At 40.2% G+C, this 26,642-nt stretch overlaps 1 protein-coding gene across 3 annotated transcripts in view; it reads left to right on the top strand.

The window, feature by feature from the left end:
- Nucleotides 1–26,381, top strand: part of COLEC10 (collectin subfamily member 10) — a 170,071-nt gene extending 143,690 nt beyond the window's left edge. For all 3 annotated transcript variants that reach the window (XM_027092531.1, XM_027092532.1, XM_027092533.1), the window contains 5 exons: nt 10,628–10,699; nt 12,075–12,146; nt 22,220–22,273; nt 23,874–23,969; nt 25,849–26,381. In XM_027092531.1, the coding sequence (XP_026948332.1) occupies nt 10,628–10,699; nt 12,075–12,146; nt 22,220–22,273; nt 23,874–23,969; nt 25,849–26,240 (686 nt within the window). In that variant the 3' untranslated portion in view covers nt 26,241–26,381. The remainder of the gene's footprint in view (nt 1–10,627; nt 10,700–12,074; nt 12,147–22,219; nt 22,274–23,873; nt 23,970–25,848) is intronic.
- The last annotated feature ends 261 nt before the right edge of the window (nt 26,382–26,642 follow it).

Genomic DNA, 26,642 nt, shown 5'->3' on the forward strand with positions numbered 1-26,642 from the left:
TAAAAATATTAATCATTTTTTTTAAGTCAGTGTTTGACTTTTTCCTTGTCTCTCATATTTTTGTTGATAAACTTTATATATTTATGTGGCATCTTTCGTCATATAAAGACCTTTAATTTCTCATATGGTCATATATGTCTTTTATTTTATAAGTTTTTCCCCTGAGGAGATGAATTTCAAACAGAGAGAAAACCACGTGCCTTTCAATGGGAGCAGACATTGAAAGACATTTTAATGAACAATGAATAGACAAGTCGGGCAGGAATAGAAAGTTATGCAGGTCAATGTCAGAAAATAATGCCAGAAAGTTCCATTGATACCAGTCTGTGAAAGCCCAAACACTAGACTAATTAGTTTGGACTTGGCCTAGAAACACAGAGGAACTGCTGAAATGTTTTGAATGGGGCAGTTTTATAATGAAAATGTGATTTTATACAGATTAGTTTGCAAGGTGGTTTGAAAAAGTGAAGTTCAGATCCAAAGAAACCAGGATTTCAACAACTATGTTTACAACAGACACGATTCTAGGCCCTTCGAACCACCAGTGAATAAAAACCCCATGAAGACCATTTAGGGCTCACCTGCAAGGAACACGGGTTAGTGTATAAGGACAGGAAGAGGTAAAACAATGGCAGTAGAGATGGAAGGAAAAAGAAAGGATGGACGTGAGAAAAAATAAGAATCAAGGTGGGAGTTAGGAAGGAGGAAAGGGTCAAAGCCAGTTTGGGTGTTGAGCCTGGGGGATTGGAGCCTGGGGCATTGGAGCCTGGGGGATTGGAGCCTGGGGCATTGGAGCCTGGGGGATTGGAGCCTGGGGGATTGGAGCATGGCAGTGATACTGGAAGATGGGTAAATCAGAAGAGGAAACAAAAATATGAAGTGGAAGGAACAGTAGAGACAGATATTGGTGTACAGATCTTACTCAACTTACAATGCAGTTGCATCCTGTTAAACGCTTCCTAAGTGGAAAATATCATAGCTGAAAGTGCATTTAATACACCTAACCTAGGGAACACCGTAGCTTAGCCTAGCCTGCCTTAGACGTGCTCAGAACACTTACATTAGCCTACAGTTGGGCAAAATTATCTTTTTAAAAATAAAGTGTTGGATATCTCATGTAATTTATTAACTACTGTACTGAAAGTGAAAAACAGAACGGTTGTCTGGGTACAGATGGTTGTCATATTGATTGTTTACCCTCGTGATTGCATGACTGACTGGGAACTGCAGCTCACTGCCACCGCCCAGCATCAAGAGAAAGTATCATATTGCAGATCGCTAGCCTAGGAAAAGAGCAAAATTCCAAAGTTGAAGTACAGTTTCTACTGAATGCATATCACTTTTGCATCACTGTAAAGTCAAAAAATTGGTACGTCAGACCATCATAAATCAGGGACTGTCTGTATTTGCCTGGGCTGCCTTACTAGATTATAAGCCTTTCCCATAGACTCCCCCCCAGCAAGCTGAAGTCAATTCATTAATCAGCCATTATTAAGACTGACATTTCAATCAATTAGTAATTAATTTGACTGTATTTTCATTAACCTCACATTCATCCATCTTGTTTTTAAGAATGTTATTCCTTTTACTTTGAAACCTTTATTGAGAAAGCACCTATTGCATCTGAGACCCTGTGCCAAGTACTAGGGATACAAAGAAAATAATATATCATCGCCAACGCGTCCCATCATCTATGACACAGTGTGGTGGATGCTATGAAATCTGAGGGGAATTACCTTCAGAGAATGAGATTAATCCAGACTGCTAAAGAGGGAGATGGGGGCAGATGCTGAGAAGACTCTTGGGTAGAGGAGGTGACACATTAGCTGGACCTACAGGGTGCATGGAATTGGACAAAAGATAAAAATCCACATGAATTTTATTGACGAGAACGTTTTAGTATCAACCTGCCCTAATATATTGACAAATTTGTATTTTAGGTTATTTTCTTCTGCACTTACCTTGAGATATAGTTTATTCTGGTGGAGCCCAATGAAAGGGATCTCATTTACTTCTTCTGGAGAAAGAATAGAGGAGAGTTTTAGGTGTGAGCAGGCAGAGTTAGATGTTTTCTCCTTTATGTTCCCATAACTGCTACTCTTCCAGCATCTATCACAGTAATTATGTTTACTTGCCCATTCTCTCCTGAAGTTTTGATCTCCTCATGAGAAGATCCTGATCAGTGTCTAGTAGTTATAATAGTAAGGAAACTTGTGTTTGCAAGTGAAAGAAACAAAACCAAATCCAACTTAAACTGGTTAATCATACAAACAAACAAAAGAGAGAAGAGGAATTTATAGACTCATGTAAAGGGAGGGTTTCAGGCAGAGCTATATCCAGGCTCAAGTGATGTGTTCAGAATCAAAAACACCTTGGTTCTCTTTTCCCCTATAATGACTTCATTTTAAAGAAGGGTCTTATTTTGTGGTGCTAAAATAGATTCAGATACTTCAGTAATAGTCTATCCTCTCTGCAACCCCTGCAGAAAGAGCAAGTCTCTGTCTTGAAATTCATAACTGTCTGAGTTATTGAGGAGACTTATCTACCAATTGAAATTTGTTGGCTCTCATTGGGCCACATGTCCACTGCTGAACCAGTTACTGTGGAGAAGGTTCAAACTATGTGGATTGAGAATAAGCTAGTATTGTTTCCTGTGGCAAGCTGTGGGGCCGTTACCAGAAGCACAGGTAGAAGCTCCCAGGTAGGTGAAAGTTACAGATTTTGTGGATTAATGAGTCCCCTCAGTGCAAGGGACTTTTCTATAAATTTTGCCATCCATAGTATTATTTAATATTACAGTAACTCCATGAGACACCTGTAACTATCTTAATTTTCCAGGGTAGAAAATTGAAGCAGAGGGGATAATTATTTAGGATAAGATTAAAGAGCTGTTAAGTGGAGATTTAGGATTTGCACCTAGATCTCTGTGACTATGATTCCGTTTGCTAGGGCTGCCATAACAAAATATCACAAACTGGGGGGCTTAAACAACAGAAGTTTATTGTCTTACAGTTCTGGAGACTGGAAGTCCAAGGTCAAAGAGTTGGCAGATTTGGTCTCTCTTAGCCAAGACCTCTCTCCTTGGCTTGCAGTTGGCTGTCTTCTCACTGTGTCCTTACATGGCCTTTTTAGGGATGTGTGCACGTATCCCTCATGTTCCTTTGTGTGTCCAAACTTCCTCTTCACGTAAGGACACCAGTCAGATTGGATTAAAACTGCCCTAAAAGCCACAATTTAACTTAACCACCTATTTAAAGGCCTTATCTCCAAATATAGTTCCATTCTGAAGTGCTGGGATAGGGCTTCAACATATGGATTTTGGGGAGAAGATACAATTCAGCCCATAACAGACTATAAAACTCCAGTTCATTGCACCAAGCTTCTGGAGGAAACTTGAATGACAGTCCTGTCACTCATTCAGTTTGAATAGACTTAATGGTTCTGAAGGCTGAGCCCCTTGAAAATTTCACCTTGGTTAAAAGCTGTCACCTTCCATGTAAGATTCTCCCTGGGACAGCTTTCCTCCTTAAAGACATGAAGTTTCCTATGGACTAAGATGAACATGGTTCTTTGGTAAACATATCCCTACTGTGAACAGGCATAAACAGTGTTTTGCGAACACGTTAAATGTGGAAAAGGTACGAAAAGCGTTAACTGTTTAGAATGGTCTTATTTCACGCACATTCATCATAACCAGGTGAGGTAATGTTAGGGAAGAATCTCAGAAAAATCTCTTAGAGGACGTATGTGCTACCACCATATTTTTACTAATCATGGAGAAACATACTGTTGTTTATTTATTTATTTATTTTTGCGGTACGTGGGCCTCTCACTGTTGTGGCCTCTCCCGTTGCGGAGCACGGGCTCTGGACGCGCAGGCTCAGCGGCCATGGCTCATGGGCCCAGCCGCTCTGCGGCATGTGGGATCTTCCCGGACCGGGGCACGAACCCATGTCCCCTGCATCGGCAGGCAGACTCTCAACCACTGCGCCACCCGGGAAGCCCTACTGTTGTTTATTGTTCTTAAGCAAGGTTGACCAAGGTCAGGGTCTCCCCTATCAACAGATAAGCTACCTCACGGCCATGAAGATGCCAAACACAATGTTTACAAGCGATTTTTCACTTAGAAATCATGCTTGCTTGCTCAATTTTTATGTTTTCATTAAAAGAAATATGAAGAAAATTGCCCCTCAGAGTCTCAAAGAAAGAAAGATGCTGTGATAAAATGTCACTATGGATCTGTAGTCTCTCGACACTGTGTACCCAGTGCTATCTTTGGGGGATCAGTAAGCCATACCTGGTTTTAAATTAAAGATAATCTTCTCCTTAAAAAAATTTAAAATATATATCTAAATATAATATTTTCCTATTGGCTCCCAATAACCAAGTGATGGGTGCCAGTTCTAGGGTATAGGACTATTTAGACAGTTAAAGAATCCCACTTTCAGGCAATGAACAGGAGCTGTACAAGTAAGACTAGACAGGGAATAAAGGAAGTGAGAAACCTTATTAGTGATGTTTTCCTCTGCCCGCAATTACCATCCCAAAGCTATTAAAATGAATCAAAGTACCATGTGTCTCAGAGTAAGGAAACAACCCTCAATATGGGAGACTAAACATGTAGGTACTCTAGTCATTTCCAATTACAGATAAAACAGAAACTTTGGAAGGTTAAATATTACCCCTAAGTTCACAAAGCTGGAAAGTGATATAATTAGGACTTGAACTCAGGATATGTAAGAGTGGAACCTGTGGGCTTCATCAATATATCACCCCAGCTTCCCAGGAACTGCTGTCTTCTGTGAAAAACCAGTGGAAATTTGTCTTCTTCCAATCACTCTGGTCATGACAGTTTCTTAGTACTCCTTTCAGAAGAGAAAATGAAATTATTTGTCATGATTTGTCTTCAAAGAACTTCGGTTTACTCCTCTGAATGTCTTCTCCTCTTTCTAAGTACTTGCCTGTTTTTCATTAGATTATATGCAGCACAGCATATGGGCTCCAGATAAATGAAATCACAAAACACAAATCCCCGCAGCCCACTAAAAAGTAAGATTGATATAATGATATTTCGTTTACATAGGAGAATGTTCTTACCTTCTAGAGACACTTGCTGAAGTCTTTGACAAATTTTGGTTATAATTTACTTTAAAAAAATCAGTAAAAATAAAGAGATGAAGCAATGACAACTTGTTAATTGTTAAAGATACCTCAGTATCTTTAATGGGTGTATATTTACTTAGCTATCTTTGCGTGAAAATCTTCATAGTAATGAGTAAAAAAAATGCCTAGTCAAATAAAAAAGTAAGTAATGATTTTAAAATAAGGATTGAGATAGGTTCAAAAGAGATGACCTTTCATCGTAATCATCATCATCATTTTTGTACCTCCATTCTGTTCTCATTAAAACAACAATAGATGAGTTTACCAAACACCAGACACTGTGCTGATCACCTCTCATGCATTGTCTCCTTTAGTCCCCGACAATCCCTTGATGTAAGGAAGTTTTCCTCCATTTTACGGATGAAACTGAGACTCAGAGAAATGAAATGACTTTCTCCAGAGCTCTTTTCTCCAGTGCAGTGCACTCCTTTTTCCTTAGGGTGATCCTTGTGAATGTGACTGAGTTGAAGGGATCCAGGACATATGGGGAGGTAGGTAGAGGCACAGAGGGACTGGTAAGCTGGGTGAATAGAGGAAAGGCAAACAATAGCAGGTCCCAGTAAGGCCTTAAAAGTTTTCTTTTTTAAAACAAATTTGTATTGGAGTAGAGTTGATTTACAATGTTGTGTTACTTTCAGGTGTACAGCAAAGTGAATCAGTTATACATATATATCCTCTCTTTTTTAAGATTCTTTTCCCATATAGGCCATTACAGAGTATTGAGTAGAGTTCCCTGTGCTCTACAGTAGGTCCTTATTAGTTATCTATTTTATATACAGTAGTGTGTACCTGTCAATCCCATCTCCCAATTTATCCCTCCCCCTCTTCTCCCCCGGTAACCATAAGTTTGTTTTCTACATCTGTGACTCTATTGCTGTTTTGTAAATAAGTTCATTTGTACCATTTTCTTTTAGATTTCACATATAAGCGATATCATAAGATATTTGTCTTTGTCTGACTTACTTCACTCAGTATAACAATTTCTAGGTCCATCCATCTTGCTGCAAATAGCATTATTTTGTTCTTTTTTATGTTTCTGGGGAATAATGAGGTCGTGATTGTGGAAGGAAAAGTACTGGGATGTGGTCCACTTTATGACCTTACTAGTGTATCTCATATATATGAGAGGTCCAGACGATAATTGATACAACTATGAAAATTTCCAAAAATGAAGATGCAATCAGCATACGTGGGAAAAGGGCGTAAGTAGGGTTGGGGAGGACATATTTTAGGTAGGAACCTGGCCTCACTGATAAAGCACACCATAACACCTGTATCACTCAGTTCCAAGGCTGACCAGGAGAAGGATTGTTAACAACTTGCCCCCAGTCCATAGATTATTCTGGCAGTGGGAAAAGTCCAGCTTCCAGTGAATTTTTTTTAGCATTTCCAAAACCAATTCACTAAGTTTTCATAATTACTTCCTTTGAGCAGGGATAATGACCTAGGTTCAGCTATTTCATTTCAAACTAGAATTTCATTTTAAAAGAGTTTTTGCTTTTTGGGGAAAAAAAATTGTACCTAAGAAAAATTGGTCAGCTGTGTGCTCTGCTGGAATCCTGCTGGAGAGATTATCACAACAAGCTGGTGGCCTGGCAGGGGCTGAAACAAATAATTTTGTAAAACTGAAATTAGTCCATCACAGTTTATAGTTTTTCATTTAATTTTAAAATGGAAGTGGCTATTTTTAAAAGAAGGAAAGTGAGTCTCAATTGCCCTACTAATCCAATGAAATATATCCAAGAGGGTGAAAGCAGACAACTGAGCTCCATGTGGGAGATCCTTTCCAAAGCCTGCTTCTACGCCTCTCTTCTGTTCTCATTAAAACAAGTCCCAAAGATCAAATGAAGCTGGGACCCAAGCTGAAGGCAAGGGTACACGTTGTTTACTTCATCGCTGCCAGCAGCCCTCTCACCACCAGGCTGGGATTCAGGCACACAGGTCAGAAGAAGAAGAATCCTGCTTTCACCCTCCCAGGTCTCCATCAGGAACCACCAGGGAGCAGCAGATGACTAAGTCACTCACCTGGCTACCTCCAGTTAGATACTTGCTTGAAAATGAATGGGAAAGCTCCTAAGAAGCAGGAGAGAAGAAATAATAATGGCACCAATAATTCACATTAGTGTGGTTTTATGATTCACCAAACCACGTACATGCCTGCATTTGATTTTGCCCTTTGGTGAGCAGGGCACACATCTTTGGTCCCGTTGTGCAGAATAGCAATCCCCAAACCCAGAAATGTTAAAACAGAAATTTGTTCCCAATCATACACCTTGTTCAGAACAAAAGCTTTGAAGGCATTTTCCCTGGTTTAAATTCTGGCTTTATTACTTACGAGCTGTGTGACCTTGGGAAGCTATTGAACCTCTCTTTGACCTCATTTTCTCATCTGTAAAATGGAGCTAAGGGGCTTCCCTGGTGGCGCAGTGGTTGAGGGTCCGCCTGCCGATGCAGGGGACACGGGTTCGTGCCCCGGTCCGGGAAGATCCCACATGCCGCGGAGCGGCTGGGCCGGTGAGCCATGGCCGCTGAGCCTGCGCGTCCGGAGCCTGTGCTCCGCAACGGGAGAGGCCACAGCAGTGAGAGGCCCGCGTACCGCAAAACAAAAACAAAAACAAAAAACTCTCTGAAAAAAGTATTATTTTGTCCATTGTACAAACGGGTGAAATAAGGCCCAAGGTCAAGGACCTCCCAAGGTCCCTCAGCTCATGAGTGGCAAAGCCAGGTCTGACTTATACTAAATTACCGCGAGGATACATTCCCTATGAATTAAGTCACTGAGACCTTGAGCTGGTTTCATCCTCCCCACTATCCATCTTATTTAAAAAGGAACAAGACTCACTTTCTGTATCTCCACTTTTCTCCCTGAAAAATGTGGCACAGTGCCAAGTTCTGTAAAATCCACAGTCTGCTGAGAGTCACAGAATCCTAGACTAGAAGGAACAATTACCTGCTAGTAGGGATCTGGAGAGGCAGAGACACACGTATTGTTGAATCCTAGTTGTATCACTCACAAGCTCTATGACAACAGGGTAACAACTTACCTCGGTGGGTCTCAGTTTTTCCATTCAGAAAATGGAGCAGTAATTGTTTCCACCTCCTAGAATTGCTGTGGTGATCACATTAGCACAGTGCTGGCACCCAGGATAACTGCTTGATAAACATGTACTAATAACTTTAGCTAGAGAAACACCATCTAGTTCATCCACTTCACCCCACTGGTTTGATCACACAAATCATCTGTGCATCTTTTTTGAAATCCTTCCCCAGAAGGAGATACTAGAGCTTCGTGTGTGAAGGGTTCCAATGCCTGACCAATCTCACAACCTGGAAATCTAACTGCTCCATTTAAAATATTATTTCATTTAAAATATTAACATTCTAAGAAAAATAAAAAATTAACATTCATTCTCCAAAAAAAGTAGAGAATGACTTGTTATGCTTTTTCTGGATAAATGAACAAACATCTCAACATTCTCTCTCCCAAGCTAATCTAATCTAATCCCAGGAATTTCATTTTTGTCTTACGAAGTCTGTTATCTACCACTTTCCACTGGTGATGACGAGGATGCCTTCCTGTCCTGAGATTGCTGTGGTGATAAGGCAGGTAGCTCGTCTTAATAATATTGTGTGTTGTGCTCTTTATTTTCAAAGCACATTCACATGGTTATCTTTTTTTTTTTTTTTTTTTTTTTTGGCAGTACGCGGGCCTCTCACTGCTGTGGCCTCTCCCGTTGCGGAGCACAGGCTCAGGACGCGCAGGCTCAGCGGCCATGACTCACGGGCCCAGCCGCTCCGCGGCATGTGGGATCTTCCCCGGACCAGGGCACGAACCTGTGTCCCCTGCATCGGCAGGCGGACTCTCAACCGCTGCGCCACCAGGGAAGCCCCACATGCTTATCTTGTTGATCGTAATACAACTGGGAGAGTTAGGGAGGGTGGGGGTTATCTCTACATTAAGGATGAGGAAACTGAAGTATAAAGGAAAGAACAACGATAGCCACCATGGCTAACCGCTTATATTCCAGGTCTTCTTTTGTTAATTTTTATTTTATATTGGAATATAGTTGATTAACAATGTTGTGTAAGTTTCAGGTGTACAGCAACGTTCCAGGTCTTTCACACATAATATCTTATTTAAACTTCTCAAGAGCCTTCTTTAGTAGGTGTTATTAGCTCAGTTTAGAGGAAAGGAAAATGAGGCTCATAAAGGGAGGTGACATAGCCGACTTTCTCCAGACACTGAACGGTAGAGCTGAGAAGCTCCAGATCTACCTCACTCCAAAGCCAGTACGCTCAGTCACTGACTTTTGAAAATGTGCTTAACCCATCAGTGACTAAAATGGCATTAAAATCCAGGATTCCTGATTCACAGTTTGGGACACCTTTCATCAAACCACTAATTCAGTTCTTCCTGACTGGGTACGTTGCTAGAGCTAGACCCACCTGTGACTAGAATAGCCACTGCTCACACAGAACTGCTTTGCAGCTGTTCCCCATTCCTAGCTAGGCTTCTGCTCTTATCTTCCAGGTCCATGCCTATGATTTGGGGGTTCTCAAGCATGCAGTCAGAGGGTTATAAATTTATATATATGGTTACATATCTATCTATCTATTATATATGTATACAATGTATATATATTTACATAATATATAAATATATATTTGTATTATATATTTATACATATTGTGCATAGATATTCATGTACATGGGTATATATACACACACACATGCACAGGCTTCCAGAATTTGCCAGATTCTCCAGCAAGAATAAAGATTTGCCAGGCCAAACAAACTTCCCAGGGATTTGCCAATAAGTGTAATTCTTTAAATACAGATTTGGATGTGTGTTCGTTCGCAATTTTGGGAATTTCCTCGGTGAAATCTGAAACTGGCCCCATACACAGAGGGCAAGGGGAGGTGAAGAAAGAGGCAGGCCACTCCAGATTGGTAGGTGAGCAGTTTAATAAGCAAGGGGAGTTACAAGGCTCGTCTTGAGTGGCCTTAAGACTAGTCGATCTCTGCACTCACCCACCAGAATCTTAAAGGTTTATATAGATGCCTTAACTGGGTTCGGGCATGCATTCAGTCCAGGTGGTCTCAAGGCTGCATCCTTGAAATGGCTTGGGCTATGGGAACTGGGTGGAACATACATTCCAAGGACAGGGGAGAGGGTAAGGAGCCGCTGATTGCCAGGGTCTAGCTTGCTGGTCAACCAATGGTCACATCCTCTTGATTACCTCTTCTAACAACATGGAAGAAGTGAAAGAAAAATGTTAATGGGAGTTTCTTCTCTTTCCCTGAGTGTCCCGTTCACATGGGCCTATAGACATAATCAAATCGAAGTTGTAAGGCCAGCACTGAACTGAGGGATGGATTCTAACCATGTTCAGCTTTTCCTGGGGCGTCAGTGCTTATGTTACTATTTGAGCTGCTCCACTCATTCATTTTCCATTTCTAAAGGAGATGAGGGTGAAAAAGGAGATCCAGGAGAGGAGGGAAAGCATGGCAAAGTGGGACGCATGGGGCCGAAAGGTAGGTAACATGGTATGACTTTGACACTTTGCTCTCTCTCTACTGGACTTGCCTTGGAAGTTAGCAGCTTTCATAACACCCTCCGCTCCAGAGATTCATGAGATGTGTTTCCTAGATGAATTTACTTGCCACCAGAGAGTTCCTGGGAGATTGCCTGTCGACAAGACTCGAACACATTTCTCAAGCTTCATCCTTAGGGCTGGTGGGAGAGGAACACCCTGGGAGCCCTGGAGAATTGCGGTCTCTGGGAATATCTAAGAAACCCTGAGCTTTAGAAACACAGCCATGTTCACCGCTGTGTCTCCCCTCAGATGCCGTGCTAAGCACCTCTGGCTGGCTGGCTTAGTGTGTGAGGGGGAAGAAAAGCAAGAGCAGAAACAACTGTCTGATCCATTGATTTACTCACTTTTCTCCAAGATCTCTTGGCAAATGGTGGGGTATATACGGGAAGAACAGGAGAAAAGAAAATGAGAATATAACACACAGGCTATTAGGGAATGGTTCTACTCACAAGCCAAGACTCAGCCTCACGAGAATACAGCTTCTGGATTGTGACGTGTCAGCGCGTGTCTTCCAAGCACGAGAACTATTCCTTGCCATCTGCTGCAAGGTGGTGGCCCTAGACCACTGATTTTAAAATCTTCAGTAAGTTAAAGAGAGAAAAAGACTCATAGGATTTTGAGACTTCAATTTGAGAAATGCTGATTTAAACTCTTCTTATTGTATAAATATGTACAATCAACTGCAAAATTATTCTCACAACTAGATAGCTTTACAACTGGTAAATATTTTTTAGATAATCATGGATTAAAAATGCAAATTAGTAACAATTTTGTAGGCACTCAGGAACCCCTGATTATATTTTTTTGGATGAAAACTTGGTGGGACAATCTCTGATGTCTCTTTAATCACTAGGTTTTATGATTGTATGTTCCCTCCCCTTTGAAAAAATGGCTAAGCTAGTCCAATTTGTTTTAAAGTAGCGAGGAAATAGAATCCCAGACTGAAGCCAAAATGGATCTCAGGAGGAACAGGATTAGAAAAAACTGCAAGAATTTTTTCACTCAGCTCCTTAACTGACCTTTAGATTAAACATCCTCTGCTGTAGTTCTTTAGAAATATTGCATTTTAATATCATCAGGCCCAGGACTGTCACACTCACCCACATTTTAATTTTAATACGTACATTATAATGCTATTAAAATAGTTAATATAGCACAGGATGTATATAATATAGCACAGAATGTTTATTATATACCACAGATAGAAGAATGCACTTTTCAGTATTTCCTTCAAGTGAATATCATATACTAGGCACATCATTAAAGGGAAGATAAAACCTTAGGATATAAAGATGACATGCTTTGCTTTTCAGGAATTAAAGGAGAACTGGGTGATGTAGGAGACCAAGGCAATATTGGCAAGACCGGGCCCATTGGCAAGAAGGGTAAGCTATATTTTACTATTCTCCAGTAGCAATTTAAAGCCAATTGAACCTACCCTCGATATATGTTGAAATGTTCTGTACCATGAAAAATGAGCCCTTTCCTTTCTTTTAAAACACGAGTTTTCTCTTCCCTGCTATCTTGGCAGTTTCTTCCCTACGTAAGCAACGTGTCTTTGAAAAAAGGCCTTGAGCAAACTTCAACTGAAATTCAGGGACAGATTCAAACATAAAGTTCAGTTAGTCTCTCCCCAGAACTCTCTCCTGGGATCTACTGGTTATAATCCTTTATGCAATTAAAACGGATGTCATGACCATGAAGCGCACTCAGTTGCAGAAAACAATTATTCATAAAACTCAATGTAGCTGAGGACAGTATAATATTCCTTTTTAATCTGAGTGGAATAATAATAAGTCTGTGTCTGAGATCTACTAACAGGATAGGAATTTGAGGTGCGTGTATATACACCCTTTTGTTTTCAGTCATATCCTGATCCTGCATGTTCCTGCTTCCATATTATAAAACACAGGTAGCCTCCCCTTTATTACCTAAGCACCCTATCCCATCGTCCTCTCCAAAAGCACCACAACGGTAGCAGGTTCTTTTTTTTAATAGATCTTTACTGGAGTATAATTGCTTCACAATACTGTGTTGGTTTCTGTTGTACACCAAAGTGAATCAGCCATATGCATACATATGTCCCCATATCCTCTTCCTCTTGAGCCTCCCTCCCACCCTCCCTTATTGCTTCTGATAGTCAGCAATTCATACAGACATCGTTCTGTGGGTTTGAAGTTTCAAAGCGATCTCCCTTTAACCTGGATACACAATTGATTTGAGCATAGGAGAACGGGCTCAAGTGCAGATGATTTGCATCACAGGGGCATTTTAAGCAGATACTTGCTGCGCTGGAGCTCACCACAGTAGTAGTGGGAGGTGGCTACGAAAGTATGACCTAAGCACAGTATTTACTCCAGTTAATTGTGTGCAGTTATGATCTAATGCTACATCTTTACATTTGCTTACATTTCTCGCAACTGGGAATGGCACCATGTATGGTCTGTAGTCACGTCTGTAAGTTTTGATGAACTTTAACGTTTTATAATCAGTTTGTGTATATTTTATGGTGTAAATGATAGAATAGACTAGTATCTATATATATTTTATACATTCATGACATACCTAAATTTTTCTTAATTTTTTTCAGTATTTCTAGGCTACGTGGTTTATCTGTGAGTTTTTTCAAATTGTTGAAAATCTCCCAAAACTTCCCCAATGTATTTATTTTAAAACTTTGCACATAAGTGAACGTGCACATTTCAAACCCGTGTTGTTCAAGGGTCAACTGTATAACGCTGAATGACCACAGGACTACAATAGGAGCCATGTCAGGGAGTAAAGCCAGATTGGTATGAAAAAGAACCGACCGGGCTTCCCTGGTGGCGCAGTGGTTGAGAGTCCGCCTGCCGATGCAGGGGACACGGGTTCGCGCCCTGGTCCGGGAAGATCACACATGCCGCGGAGCGGCTGGGCCCGTGAGCCATGGCCGCTGAGCCGGCGCGTCCGGAGCCTGTGCTCCGCAACGGGAGAGGTCACAGCAGTGAGAGGCCCGCGTACTGCCAAAAAAAAAAAAAGAGAGAGAAAAAGAACTGACCGAGATCTTGAAGAATAGTAACATGTTTATGGAAACGGGGATAAAGCATTTGAGGAAGATGCAAGAGATACTTGTGCAAAGGTGCAGAGTGGGGAAACTCAGTGCTATGGGTAATAGAATTCTGCAGCCTTAATGTCCCCTCCAGCCTTCCATATGTGCGTTAGCAGCTGCATAATTAAGCCAGCAGTGGCCAGCAGTGTGTTCTCCTGGGCAGGTTGATGGATGGCAGGCTGAGCTGAGGCTGTGGCCCCTCTCCTCTCATTCTGTGGCTTGGAACACCCTCCAGCTCATTCCTTTGAGAAACTTCCTTCGACCTGCATTTGAGGGCAGAAATAGAAGGCAGTACCACTGAAAAGAAGTTATTATGGTTCCTTTGGATCCAGTGGCTTATATCCACCGTATAGTGTATATTCACTCGAAGTTGAAGACCTCGTAGCTGAAGAAGAGCTACATGGACCCCTCGTAGTTCATGGTCCTGCTGTAGGATGTACCTGTGGTGGTTTTACCGTGAAGCTGATGAAGTTTTGGCTGCAGAGCCCCGCACTTGTTTGGGTTTTTCCCAAGCCGCCAAGAGGAGCCTCAGCGATGGGTTCACGTGGCCACAAGTCTTGGTGAAATTTGTAAAGTAACCTTAACTCATCAAAATGGTGCCTCTCAACATTTTAAAAAACCAATGCCTTGGGCTTCCCTGGTGGCGCAGTGGTTGAGAGTCCGCCTGCCGATGCAGGGGACACGGGTTCGTGCCCCGGTCCGGGAGGATCCCACATGCCGCGGAGCGGCTGGGCCCGTGAGCCATGGCCGCTGAGCCTGCGTGTCCGGAGCCTGTGCTCTGCAACGGGAGAGGCCACAATGATGAGAGGCCAGCGTACCGCAAAAAAAAAAAAAAAAAAAAAAAAAAAAAAAAAACCAATGCCTTGCCAGCAAGCCTTTTGAGACATATTGCCCCCTTAATGAGATGTTTAGACATATTTTTCCTTCTTGCCCACCCCTCCGTGAAATTTTAACACCATCCATGGACTATATATTATGTAGTTTGTGTGTATTTATACTTTATATATTAAAAAGGAGTAAGATTTTTTCACCCCCCCACTGCACTGACTTTTGCATCCATGAGGTGGTACTGTCCCCACTGGAATGCATGGATTAAGGGTACTGTCTCCTTTTGCTGTTTCCCAAACATGCCAAGGTGCCTTCTTCTGCCCTCTGCCTTTGCTCAGACAGTTTCCTACCCCTACACACCTCTTCGTCCATCACTGTGTGTCAAAATACCACTTATTCTTCAAGACCATGAAGACTAGGCTTCTTTATAAAGCTTTTCCTGAACCCTTCCTTTGTGCTCTCAACCTGAGTTTGAACATCTATTAAGGTGTGAACATCTTCCATCATGGATTACTTGGGCTGCCATACAGCAGAATATTTAAGCTCTTGAGGTTTGAAATCGGAATGATTGGGTTTCAATCCTGACTCAGTGTCTTTCTTGCCATGTGACCTTGTATACATTTCTTAACCTATCTGTGCTTCAGTTCCCTCATGAACAAAATAAAGACAATAACAGCCTTAAAAAAAAAAAAAGAGAGAGAGAAAGAGAGAGCACTGTCTCCTGCGCCAACTTCCCTCCAACATACTTCTCCTTGTATAAGTTTTTGGAGTGGATACAAGTATTTTGGGAGCTAGCTAAGAAGAACTTGAGTGGGGGAAATATTTTGTTTGGACTTAATGAGATATATCTGTGTAGTTTGCAGTTATTTCCATGTACAGTTAAGTTCTTGCTAACAGTTCCAAAGTAGGAATAACTTCCAAGAATACTCCTACCACCGACTGTGCAGATCTATCCAAAGTCATAATGAAAAAGTGCAGGGGTAGAAGTCAGATCATCATAAGAATGTGTCCGGGGCACCCAGCCCAAGAAATGTGTCGATTGTGCAAAAGAAACAAGCCTTGAAATGTACCAGGCCAGAGTTAATCTGTGGAAACATTTTTCAAATCTAACAGCTCAGATATGAACAAGACTTTACAGAGGTATTCTCAAAGTTGACAATACTCTTAATTTACATAACCATCAATAACAAGTTGTGAAGGTGAAAGTAACTTCTTACATTATTAATAATAAAAATTAAATTCAGATTTCTGCTATGGGCCATGAGAGAGTCACCTGCATTAATCCTTCTGCTAAGCATGACTAGTTGAGTCAAAAAATAAATAAAACCATATCTGAAGGCATGAGAGGGCAACCAAACTGAAAAAGACTTTAGGGGAGCCACGCTAAGGTGAGCTCTACATCCTGTGCTAATTTTCCACATTTACCAATTCATACTTGAGGCAGCATTAAGAGACCAAGAGGCTTGAGCAGACAGCTGCTCAAACTGAATTGGGAATTCAGGGCCTGCCAGAGATGAGCAGCCCAGGAAATGCCACTCTTTTTCTCATTTCAAAAACAAACATTTCCAGTTAGAATTCCAGGAATTCTGAAAAAACATTTCATTAAACATGGGCCCATTCGTGTTAAAAAAAAATGTAACGAACTAGAAATAGAGGGAAACATTTAATATGAAAAGAATGTCAACAACAGAAACCTATTTAAAAATCATAGTTGGTAGCGAAATATTGAACACTTCTCTCCTGATATTGGAAATGAGATGAGCATAGCCTTCACCACCAAGTCTAATCAGCAATTATACTCGAATAAAGACGTTAGAAAAGAAAAAAACATTATATTATAGAAGAGGTGCCAGCCAGAGCAAAAATGCAAGAACAAGAGATAAAAATCATAATAACTGGAAATGAAGAAGAGGGTGGTTATTTCCTGACGGCATGATAACATACCCAGAAAATACAAAAGAATCTACAGATTAGCTATTTGTATTAAGTTTTTTAGACAGCTTAACTTCTAAAAATCAATTTTGTTTCTAAATACTAGAAGCAATTTTAAAAACTGAAATTAAAAAGATTCCATTTATTGTAGCATCAAAATGGTCAAATATCTAGGAATAAATCCAACAAAAGGTGCATAAGCTCTCTGCGACAAACACCACATGTTGATAATGAGAGAAATTAAAGAATATCTAAGGAGATGGAGGTAAAGCTACATTCATAGATTGGTTGACTCAGTATTGTTAAGATGATCAATATTAATAAGATGATCCTCAAATTGATCAATAGATTCAGTGCTATTTCAGTTAACATCCCAGAAGTAGTTCTCTTGGAATAAGATAAGCCAATTCAAAATTTATAGGGAAATGAAAAGGACCATGAATTCCCAAAGACCATCTTGAAAAATAAAAACAAAAGTGAAAGATTTAAATTACTGCATTTAAATATTTATTATAAAGTTAAACAATTAAGATAGTATTGATTTAGTGCAGAGACAAATAGACCAATGGAAATGAATACAGCATGCAGAAACAGACCCCAAACTTGAATTATGCGAAGACGATATTTTTTTTGAAATGGGAAATGATGCACCTATCAATAGGTCAATGGATGTATATGAATGCAGCCAAACATATGCAGCACATAATATATGAAAAAAAAGAATTATAGAAATACAAAATTCTTTTATTAAAATTTTATGATTTTTAGTGAATTTTGTAATGTGGTAATTGGCTACTTTTAAAATTTAGTGACTTAGTTTTCTTTTCTTATAACAAGGATTCATTTTTATAAGTACTTTGTCATTTGTAATTTAGTATTTTTTTTAAAGAAGTCTCCTCAAATTGTGTAAACTTCAGATAAAAATACATCATGAATCTGCTTCTGGCTCTATCAGCTTCATTTAACAAATGGTTAAAGGGAGGGAAAGGTGTAGCCAGAGTGTGGGATGTTGGACTTCAAGATTTCTGAGATGCGACCAAGTTATATAAGGTTAAGATCTCAAGTATTGCCCTAGAGATGAGCAGAAGTAGAGTGGGAGGCTAAGTCATTGCCACGAACACGTCCAGAATTCAAGACCTTCATTAATTATTCTAGATGTTGCACATTCCTAGATTTAGATGTGCCAAATCTAGATGAGGCTCCAACCAGGAGGGTTGAAGTTCATGATCTTGAGCCTGGTCTTAATCCTGTCATAGAATAAGACTAGGTAACTTTGGAAGGAAGGGTGGTAGACGACGAGTCAAGGGGTAGGATCAAAAGTTTTCATATGATTTTCTGAGCCTTAAAATGCATGAACTTCCAAAATTGAAGAAGTAACAGTCTGGAACGGATAGTGTTAACTAACCTTATCTTCTTCAGGCAATTCCTTATTCAAACTCAGTTGCCTATACATCTAGTGCACACCTCCATCACTTTATTATCGTCATGGCTTGTTAGGTTGTCTGTTTCATCCAATACACTGTGGATTTCTGGAGGAAACAAATGAACAAAAGCTATATCAGGTCTCTTTGTTTAAAGTGTATGTGAGGATGCTGCTTTTTAACCATTTTATTCTAATGTCTACTATACAGTAGAAACTTTCTAAATGTTTGTTGCATTAAGGATGAAAAAATAAATGATATACATTATTTCCTATGATGTGACCTTCTTTTCTACTCTTTATTTCTAAGTACCACTTTCCCTTAACATCAGTTTTCACCATTGGTTAAGATTTTTTACTCCTCCAGAGCTATGTCATGTCCTGGAATTTCAAAAAAAAAAAAAAAAAAAAAAAAAATGGAGGTTCATTGCTCTGGCTCACCTGGATTAATTTCATTTTTAATCTGAACTTTGAAATTTATTGTTCTCATTTTGTCATTGTTCCTTTTAAATGACTCATTGTTCCTTTTTCACTGACTCAGATTAATCTCAGCTTTCTGGGCTGACCTTAATGTTGTCACTTGAATGGATAAGGTAGCTTTCTGGATGTCAATATTTCATTTCAGGAATAGGAAAGGATGATTTAGTATAGGTAAATTCAATCCCACGACAAAATAGATGCTTTTACTTAAGGTTAATAATCTTTTTTACAGTGAAAGTATTATGGTGCTTGTTTGTTTAAATGCAACCTCTAATTCTTCAACATTAAGACAGTTAATACAGAGGTGTTCTCACTTATGGGTCAAAAATAAATTTTTGCGTATGCTTTAAACCAGATTTCGTTTTGGGGAAGTAGACACTATGAGCTCACATTCACCATGAATTGGCTAAGTACTTGGCATGCTTTCCTTTACCATAACTCTGATTTAGGGGGCAGAAGCTAACACTGGTTGAACGTCCTCTGGGCGTCAAGCACAGACCTAATCCCATGATAACATTATCTAATTTATCCTTCTTAATGATCTTATGACTTAAGGTACCACTATTCCACTTTAAAAATGAAAGAAATGGAGGCTTAAAGGAATTAAGTAACCTGTCCATGTTTAGCTATTAAATGGCATAGTCAAGATTCAAGCCCTGGTTTTTCAGACTTCCATGGTCTTTCATTCCACCGCACTCCATTGACTTTCCCATCTGTTAAAAAACAGGAAAGGAATTCATGTCAAAATACTGAAAAGTAGGGCTTCCCTGGTGGCGCAGTGGTTGAGAGTCCGGCTGCCGATGCAGGGGACACGGGTTCGTGCCCCGGTCCGGGAAGATCGAACATGCCGCGGAGCGGCTGGGCCGGTGAGCCATGGCCGCTGAGCCTGCGCGTCCGGAGCCTGTGCTCCGCAATAGGAGAGGCCGCAACAGTGAGAGGCCCGCGTACCGACAAAAAAAAAAAAAAATACTGGAACGTAGTCACAGTGCTTACATCTCCATGCATCAGTTCAAGTATCTATTTCCCACATTAAGATCCAGTTAAAGGCTACTGCTTCAATGAATCTTGCCCTACTCTGATCCACAGCTGTCTTTACCTTCTCTGAAAACCTACCAGGCAATTCATTTCATTCTGTTTGTAGACAATGGTGCTAATGTCTCATCTCCTTGGTCTCTTATGTGCACTTTGTTTTCCTTAAAAACCTATTTTTTTGGCCGTGCTGCGCGGCTTGCAGGATCTTCGTTCCCTGACAAGGGATTGAACCCGTACCCTCGGCAGTGAAAGAGTCCCAGCCACTGGATGGCCAGGGAAGTCCCCCGAAACCTATCATTTTCTAAAGCAAATACTCTATGTATGCTTTTTTTTAAAATATTCATTATTGGGCTTAGACCAGAACTAGGGTCATAGCAGAACTAGAATCAATTTTCAACCTATGTTGAATTGAAAGGATTCACATATAAAGAAAATAAACGATTTTTAATTAAAATATTAAGCCATATTCATATGAACTTTCAAGTCCATATTGCTTTTGGTGATGATAGGACTGATATTCCTTTCAACTTTTTATAACGTTTTTTGAAGACTTGGCTTCCCTTCATTAAGTCATTGGTTAAGTTATTTGAAAAGCACCATGAATTGGGGAGTCAGAAGTGGTTGGATTTCAATACCAGCACTGCTATTGAATTGCTGGATGTCCTTGAGCAATTTATTTTGCCTCTCTGATCTTCAGTATCTTCAGTTGTAGAATAAATATAATGATAGTACCTAGCTCATTGGATTTAATATGATAATACCTATAAAGTATCTAACTTGACAAATGATTGGCACTCAGCAAGTATATATTCCTTTTCTTCCATTAACATACTCTCAAAATCTAGTCTCATCTTTTCCAGTTTACATATAAGGGAAATGAGGAGTTTGCAGGACACAGCTTAGGTGTGTCCAGATCAATCTTCCTCATCAGGGTGCTCGGCATATGTTTATGCTTCTTTCCCAACTGTACCTCTGCTGTACCTTGTTTCTTATGTTGCTCCTACCTTCACCTGCTGAAGCTCCAATGCCATCTCTTCAGGAGAGCCTTCCTTCATTCTTCCAGCTGGGGCACTACCTCTTCCAACTCCCTTCTGCATTGGACAGAGTATGTTATCTCTGTTCATGGTCTTTCTTATAATATTTATCACATTCCATTGTCATAGATTTCACCATTGTTTCATTTCATCCAAGTACAAGTTCTGAGGCATTCCCCAGCATACTTAAACTACATTTGGGGTTTCAAGGACTCCGCTTCTTTTGTCTGGGGAGCTGTGGCATCACTGTAAAGAAAAGTGTCCACATGGGTCAATTTGGAAAGGCTCAGCAAATCCTGGGGGCCCTGGCAAGCATGCCTTTCTGCATGATCAGTGGCCAATATGTACGGGACTCAATGAAAAGCAGTCAGCAGACAGTGATGAAAGAATGGCTAGTTGGCAGGCAACATGGGGAACCTTTTGGGTTTTAGAGTGGCTCCCAGGTTTTCCCTTTTGCTGGGAAAGGAAGGGGTTAGGCAGAACCTCAATGCTGACCCCATTGCCCCTTACATTGCCCCCTCGGTCGTATACCCAATTCCTGGCCACATCATTATCCTACAAGAGTAAGCCTCATACTCTTTTCTAGCCTGGATGACCTTCATCCTGTATTCATCCCCCTGAATTCTTTCTTATTCTTTTTCCAGATCACCGTTGAAGCATAAACTCTGTTTTACTTCTATCAGGGTCTTCTCTTTGGAGAAGAGTACTTCAGGGCCCAAAGCTTCAGGCAAACACTTCCTCTTATAAATCAAAAGTTTTGCTTTCAATTATTGTGCCTGATGTGGGCTTCAAGAGCTTATTCTGAAGTTGAAAAAATTCAACCTTTTTTTCCTCTCTGCTTTAATAATTCTGATTCTCTGAAAACTGTTTTGTGGATGTCTCTGACTGAATAAGAAAAGGGTCAAATACAAAAAAGAGCAGAGAGGAAAATGATCAAGGTTGATATGTCAGTATAATATTTTTGACACAACTTTAAAATATGGATATTTGCATATATCACATCTCTTCCAAAAAGCATAAACTCTTTCAAGCCAGATGTTTAATCTTGTCTCTCTTTATACCCTTTCAAAGTACCAAGCAAGTCTTTTGTCTTGCATAGAGTAAGTAAATAGTAAGTATTTGTTGAATTAAATTGAAAAAGCACGATACATGTTTTTGAAAATCCAAGGGCAGAGGCACATGGAAGAACTTGGGGGCGTAATAAATACACAGACACTGTGTAGTGCTAATCAGTTGATCCAGATGTGTAAAACAATGGCACTTTTTAAATTAAAAACATGCAGAATATTGTCTTAGCTTTGCCCAGAAGGCCACATTATAAAAACATGTTAGTAAGATCAGTGACACAAACTTAAACGTTTATACATCCAACTGGAATTCTACATTCCATCTAATTAAATTATGACTTGTTTGATTTGTTGTACCTGTAGAGCCAACTCAAAATCAAATTATTTTTATAAAACCAAGGAATATTTGTTGGAGATATTGCAATGAATTTTAAAACCTCTTTCCTGTTGTTTTAGGTGTATAAGATATTGTCTGCCTGAAATAATTCTATTTCATTAGATTTTATGCGTTCTATTCTATTCATCAATAACACTGTTTTATTTAGTTGTTCTTTTCATGGCTATTGTTTTTCTTCAGGTGACAAAGGGGAAAAGGGTTTGCCTGGGATACCTGGAGGAAAAGGCAAAGCAGGTATAATATACTTAGTTTTTCTTCTTAATTTTTAGCATCATTCCAAATCTATTCATCTTAAAAATGAATATAGTTTATAGAAAAACAATAGTCTTTTCAGTGGGATTAACCTCATTTTCCTTGGGCCAGAAGCAAGGGAAGAATGAAAATTTCCTCTGTATCTGCTGGTGACTTTCCAAGCCTCTGGGGAAGGGGAGGATGGTGATTCCACCCCTCCCATGCTTACCATGAGGCAGCAAACCCAGCACATCAGGAAGCAGCCCTCATTCTCCGAGACCAGGAGGAAAATCCACGAGGGCCACAACAATTGGACCAGCACGTCTTACATTTCACCAACATCTCAGTCAAATACTGGCCAAGCAGTTTGCCAGCAGCAGACTGGCCTGATCCAGTGAGGCCCTGTGGTTACAGAACATGCCTCAGTGGCCGGGGAGTTTCTCCCTGATACTGAAAGAGAGGTCTATTTCCAGCGCTTGATGCAAGGAAAAAAGTAGCTTGTTCTTGGTGAGCTTCAATTATTTCTATCCGTAAAGGTGTAGTGCGGACTAATTCTAAGAGCTCTTTTAACGTCCTTATATTTAACTGTGAATGTGGATAAATAAAGCCACAGATATTTTTTTTTCCTTTGGCTAATAGAATTCATTTTGCTTTTCAACAACCAAAGAAACAAAGCAAATGGAAATATTGACATGAAGCAGCCATTAAATAGGAAAAGGGAATCATTTGAATTTTTTTTAACTTTTTATTTTATATTGGAATATAGTTGATTAACAATGCGTTAGTTTCAGGTGTGCAGCAAAGTGATTCAGTTATACATATACACGTGTCTATTCTTTTTCACATTCTTTTCCCATTTAGTTGTTACATAATATTGAGCAGAGTTCCCTGTGCTATACAGCAGGCCCTTATTGGTTATCTGGGAATCATTTGAATTTTACATCATTTTCCTTACAATTCTTTCTCTGCCACATTACCAGTAGGTAACTGAAAAGGTAAATGAGCAAAGGGGAATTAATGGCAGAAGTTAAAATCATAGTTAATCCACAAATGGAACAACTGACTCTTGAAATTGTTAAGATAGATCTATTCACAAGATTTAAACTTAGTCCTTGAAACATAAGCTATACTCCAAATGGATAATCAGAATTAACATTTATTTCATCGTGAAAGTTTTCTCCTGTCTTGGCAGAGTTGTGTGAGCCAGTGAACAATGCAGTAACAGAAGAGAAGACTGGCTAGAAATATGTTTTTTAAAAGCTGTAAAGATTTTATGCTGAGACTGGTATGTTCTGTGTTCAACAAAATGCCAAATGGTCCACAATATGTGTACCGTGCTTAGTCATATTGACAGTTCTTTTAAAAAATCTCGTTTAGAACTGTGTTTTAACTAATTTAAAATATTTAAAAAGATATTTTCTGAATTCCTAAAGACAAGGTATATCAGAAACCCTGTATTACATAAAAGACGAAAAGCATAGCCGTTCACAGAGAGACGTAGCCAGACCTGAAGAAGACAGTAAATATTGGGAAGAGAGCAATTGCTCTTTTCAACCAGTCTGCTAGTGCTTCAACATGAATTCACAGCTTTGTCATTTAAAAGGGACTGTCTGTGATTGCGGAAGATACCGAAAAGTTGTTGGACAACTGGATATCAGTGTGGCTCGCCTCAAGACATCGATGAAGTTTGTCAAGAATGGTGAGTCTCTTCTATTGCTTTGTACTATTTATCCGTGGATTTATCTCTTTCAACACTGCAATTCCAACATCCCTAGCAGGAAATAACTTTGGGCAAAGGCCTACTGAGATAGTGTCAACGGTTTAAAGGTCTCTCAAAATCCTAATTATCCACTCACTCTAGGACACTTCAGGTCCACTTCCTGTGGACATACATATGTGCGTTCCTATGGGTAGAAACGGGTGCTTTAGTGAGAGAGGGGAAGGACGAAGAGGCAGAGTTTGGCTAGCTGGGCCTTAAGAAAAAAAAGGCCCAGCTTTCAAACAGCCAGCATCTCAGAAGGTAAAAGTAATAATAAAAACAACAGCTACTTTCTTGAGTACTTGGAATAACAATAATTTTTACGATTAGACCGAAGCTTAGAGAGATTACCTTACCCATAGATACAAGCTAAATGAACAGTGGAGCACGGATCTGAACACAGGTTTCATGACTCCTCTACCCTCAGTGCAAATCAATAGGAACATTATGCATTTCTCTAAATTGTGCAATTTTCCATATCAGTCACTTTTGTTTTCCCTTGTATTTCCCTATTAAAGTGCTCAATAAAGCCCTTAAAGTGGGGCTTATGTGCCCTCTCCTGAGACAGTATGAATGAGGGAACTCATTCATACTGTCTCATTCATACTGTTATGGTTGGTTTCACTTTGTTGTACTTTTATTTATTATAATCCAGCCATATTTATTGTACAATACTGGAGGCGCACGGTTGCCATCTTGTGTCCATTCTCGTCTTGTAATACTAAAGGCATAGGAAATGTTTGATATGAACTAACCCTCAGTTATAACTCTGGTTATAACCTATACAGAAGATGCCGCATCTGACATGACTTGGACGTTAATGAATAAACCAGACCCCAGAGGTTCAACATAGCGCAATAGTCCTTAACATTTGAGTGCTCATAGATTTATTTGTAAATTTTAACTTATAGACCCTAAAAAGATGTATGTAGATGCCCCCATAGGCCAAAACGTACATAGCATATTATGAGCTCAGGATGATTCTGAGTCCCCAATTCTGTCCTGAATCATACTCAGAAGCTCAGTCTACTTCATGTACCTGGAGTGAAGTATAGACCATCTATCTCAATTGATGTATACGTTCACAATCTAGGAATCTGGCCCATAGGGACAAACTTCTGTATTATTTCCATATCAGTCCAATAAGCCTTTACCACCCCCTAACGCTGTTCCAGGCACTGAGGCTACAGAGTGGCAAAGACATGGTCACTGGCCTCAAGATGCTCACAGTTCAGTAGAAGAGACACACAAACAATTAGACTAGAATGTGTCAAGTGCTGTGAAGTGAAAGGGACAATGGAAACATAGGGGAGAATGCACAGGAGTGCTCACGTCTGTCCAGGAGCATTGAAAAGGCTCTTATAGGAGAGAACACTTCCACTAAGATCTAAAGGATGGGTAGGAATTTGCCGGATAAAGCAGTAAGAAGACCTTCCAGGCATGAAAGGTACGGAAGTGGAAGAGAGAAGGTCATGCTCATGGAACGGTAAGTGGCAAAAGCATAAACTAGGAGGGGAAAAATTGTCTGAGATGAGCTGAGTGACAGTTCATATAACACATCTTTGTCAAAATAGCTCTCTGCTTCACATTGTGAGGGAAGTGAAGGAGAAAAAGACAAGGGAGGACCAATGACAGGAGTTTTTTCCCCATTTGACAGCTAGAAAGGTGGAGAAAATATTGAACTAGTGCCCACCTCATGATAGGGTCTTGGAAAAGAATTTTAAACGTTGAATAAATGAATTTAAGTTAGCAATATTTTATACTTAGCATTTCTCTTTTTGACATATATAATCACATTCTTCTTTTCCTTGCTGCAAAGTCATAGCAGGGATTAGGGAAACCGAAGAGAAATTCTACTACATCGTTCAGGAGGAGAAGAACTACAGGGAATCCCTGTCCCACTGCCGGATCCGGGGTGGAATGCTAGCCATGCCAAAGGATGAAGCTGCCAACATGCTCCTGGCAGACTACGTCTCCAAGAGTGGCTTCTTCCGGGTGTTCATCGGGGTGAATGACCTTGAGAGAGAGGGCCAGTATGTGTTCACCGACAACACTCCACTGCAGAACTACAGCAACTGGAAGGAGGGTGAGCCCAGCGACCCCTACGGCCACGAGGACTGTGTGGAAATGCTGAGTTCAGGCAGGTGGAATGACACAGAGTGCCATCTTACCATGTACTTTGTCTGTGAGTTTGTCAAGAAGAAAAAGTAACTTCCCTCTTGCTGCACATTTGTCATTTCCCTGTGACTACCATGGCAGTTATTTTTATCCATCTTTCCTGTCTAATTACACTAAATTCATTCTGACTCAAGGCAAGTGAGAAATGCTAGACTGAGGTTTGGAATCTCCATCGCCATGCTCGTCCATGACGATTTTGAACATTTTCATACACGGTATGTTACTGAGCCATAAGCTCACCAGGTTATGGGTCCCAAGAGAGAGCTTGAATTACTAGTTGTGCAGGAGGTGGTTGTCTATGTCTCCAATGAAGTTCTCACTTGGCATTTGCTCTGCCATCTCTCCCTAGAGCCGTAAACCACTGTCTATCTGGCCCAGTGGATAATTGGATAGTTGGTTGGGGATGATTAGGCGCCAAGCCAGACATATGAGAGG

This window comes from Aethalodelphis obliquidens, unplaced genomic scaffold, assembly GCF_003676395.1.
Source record: "Aethalodelphis obliquidens isolate GAN/ISIS:26980383/991018 unplaced genomic scaffold, ASM367639v1 scaffold79, whole genome shotgun sequence".
NCBI classification, from domain to species: domain Eukaryota; kingdom Metazoa; phylum Chordata; class Mammalia; order Artiodactyla; family Delphinidae; genus Aethalodelphis; species Aethalodelphis obliquidens.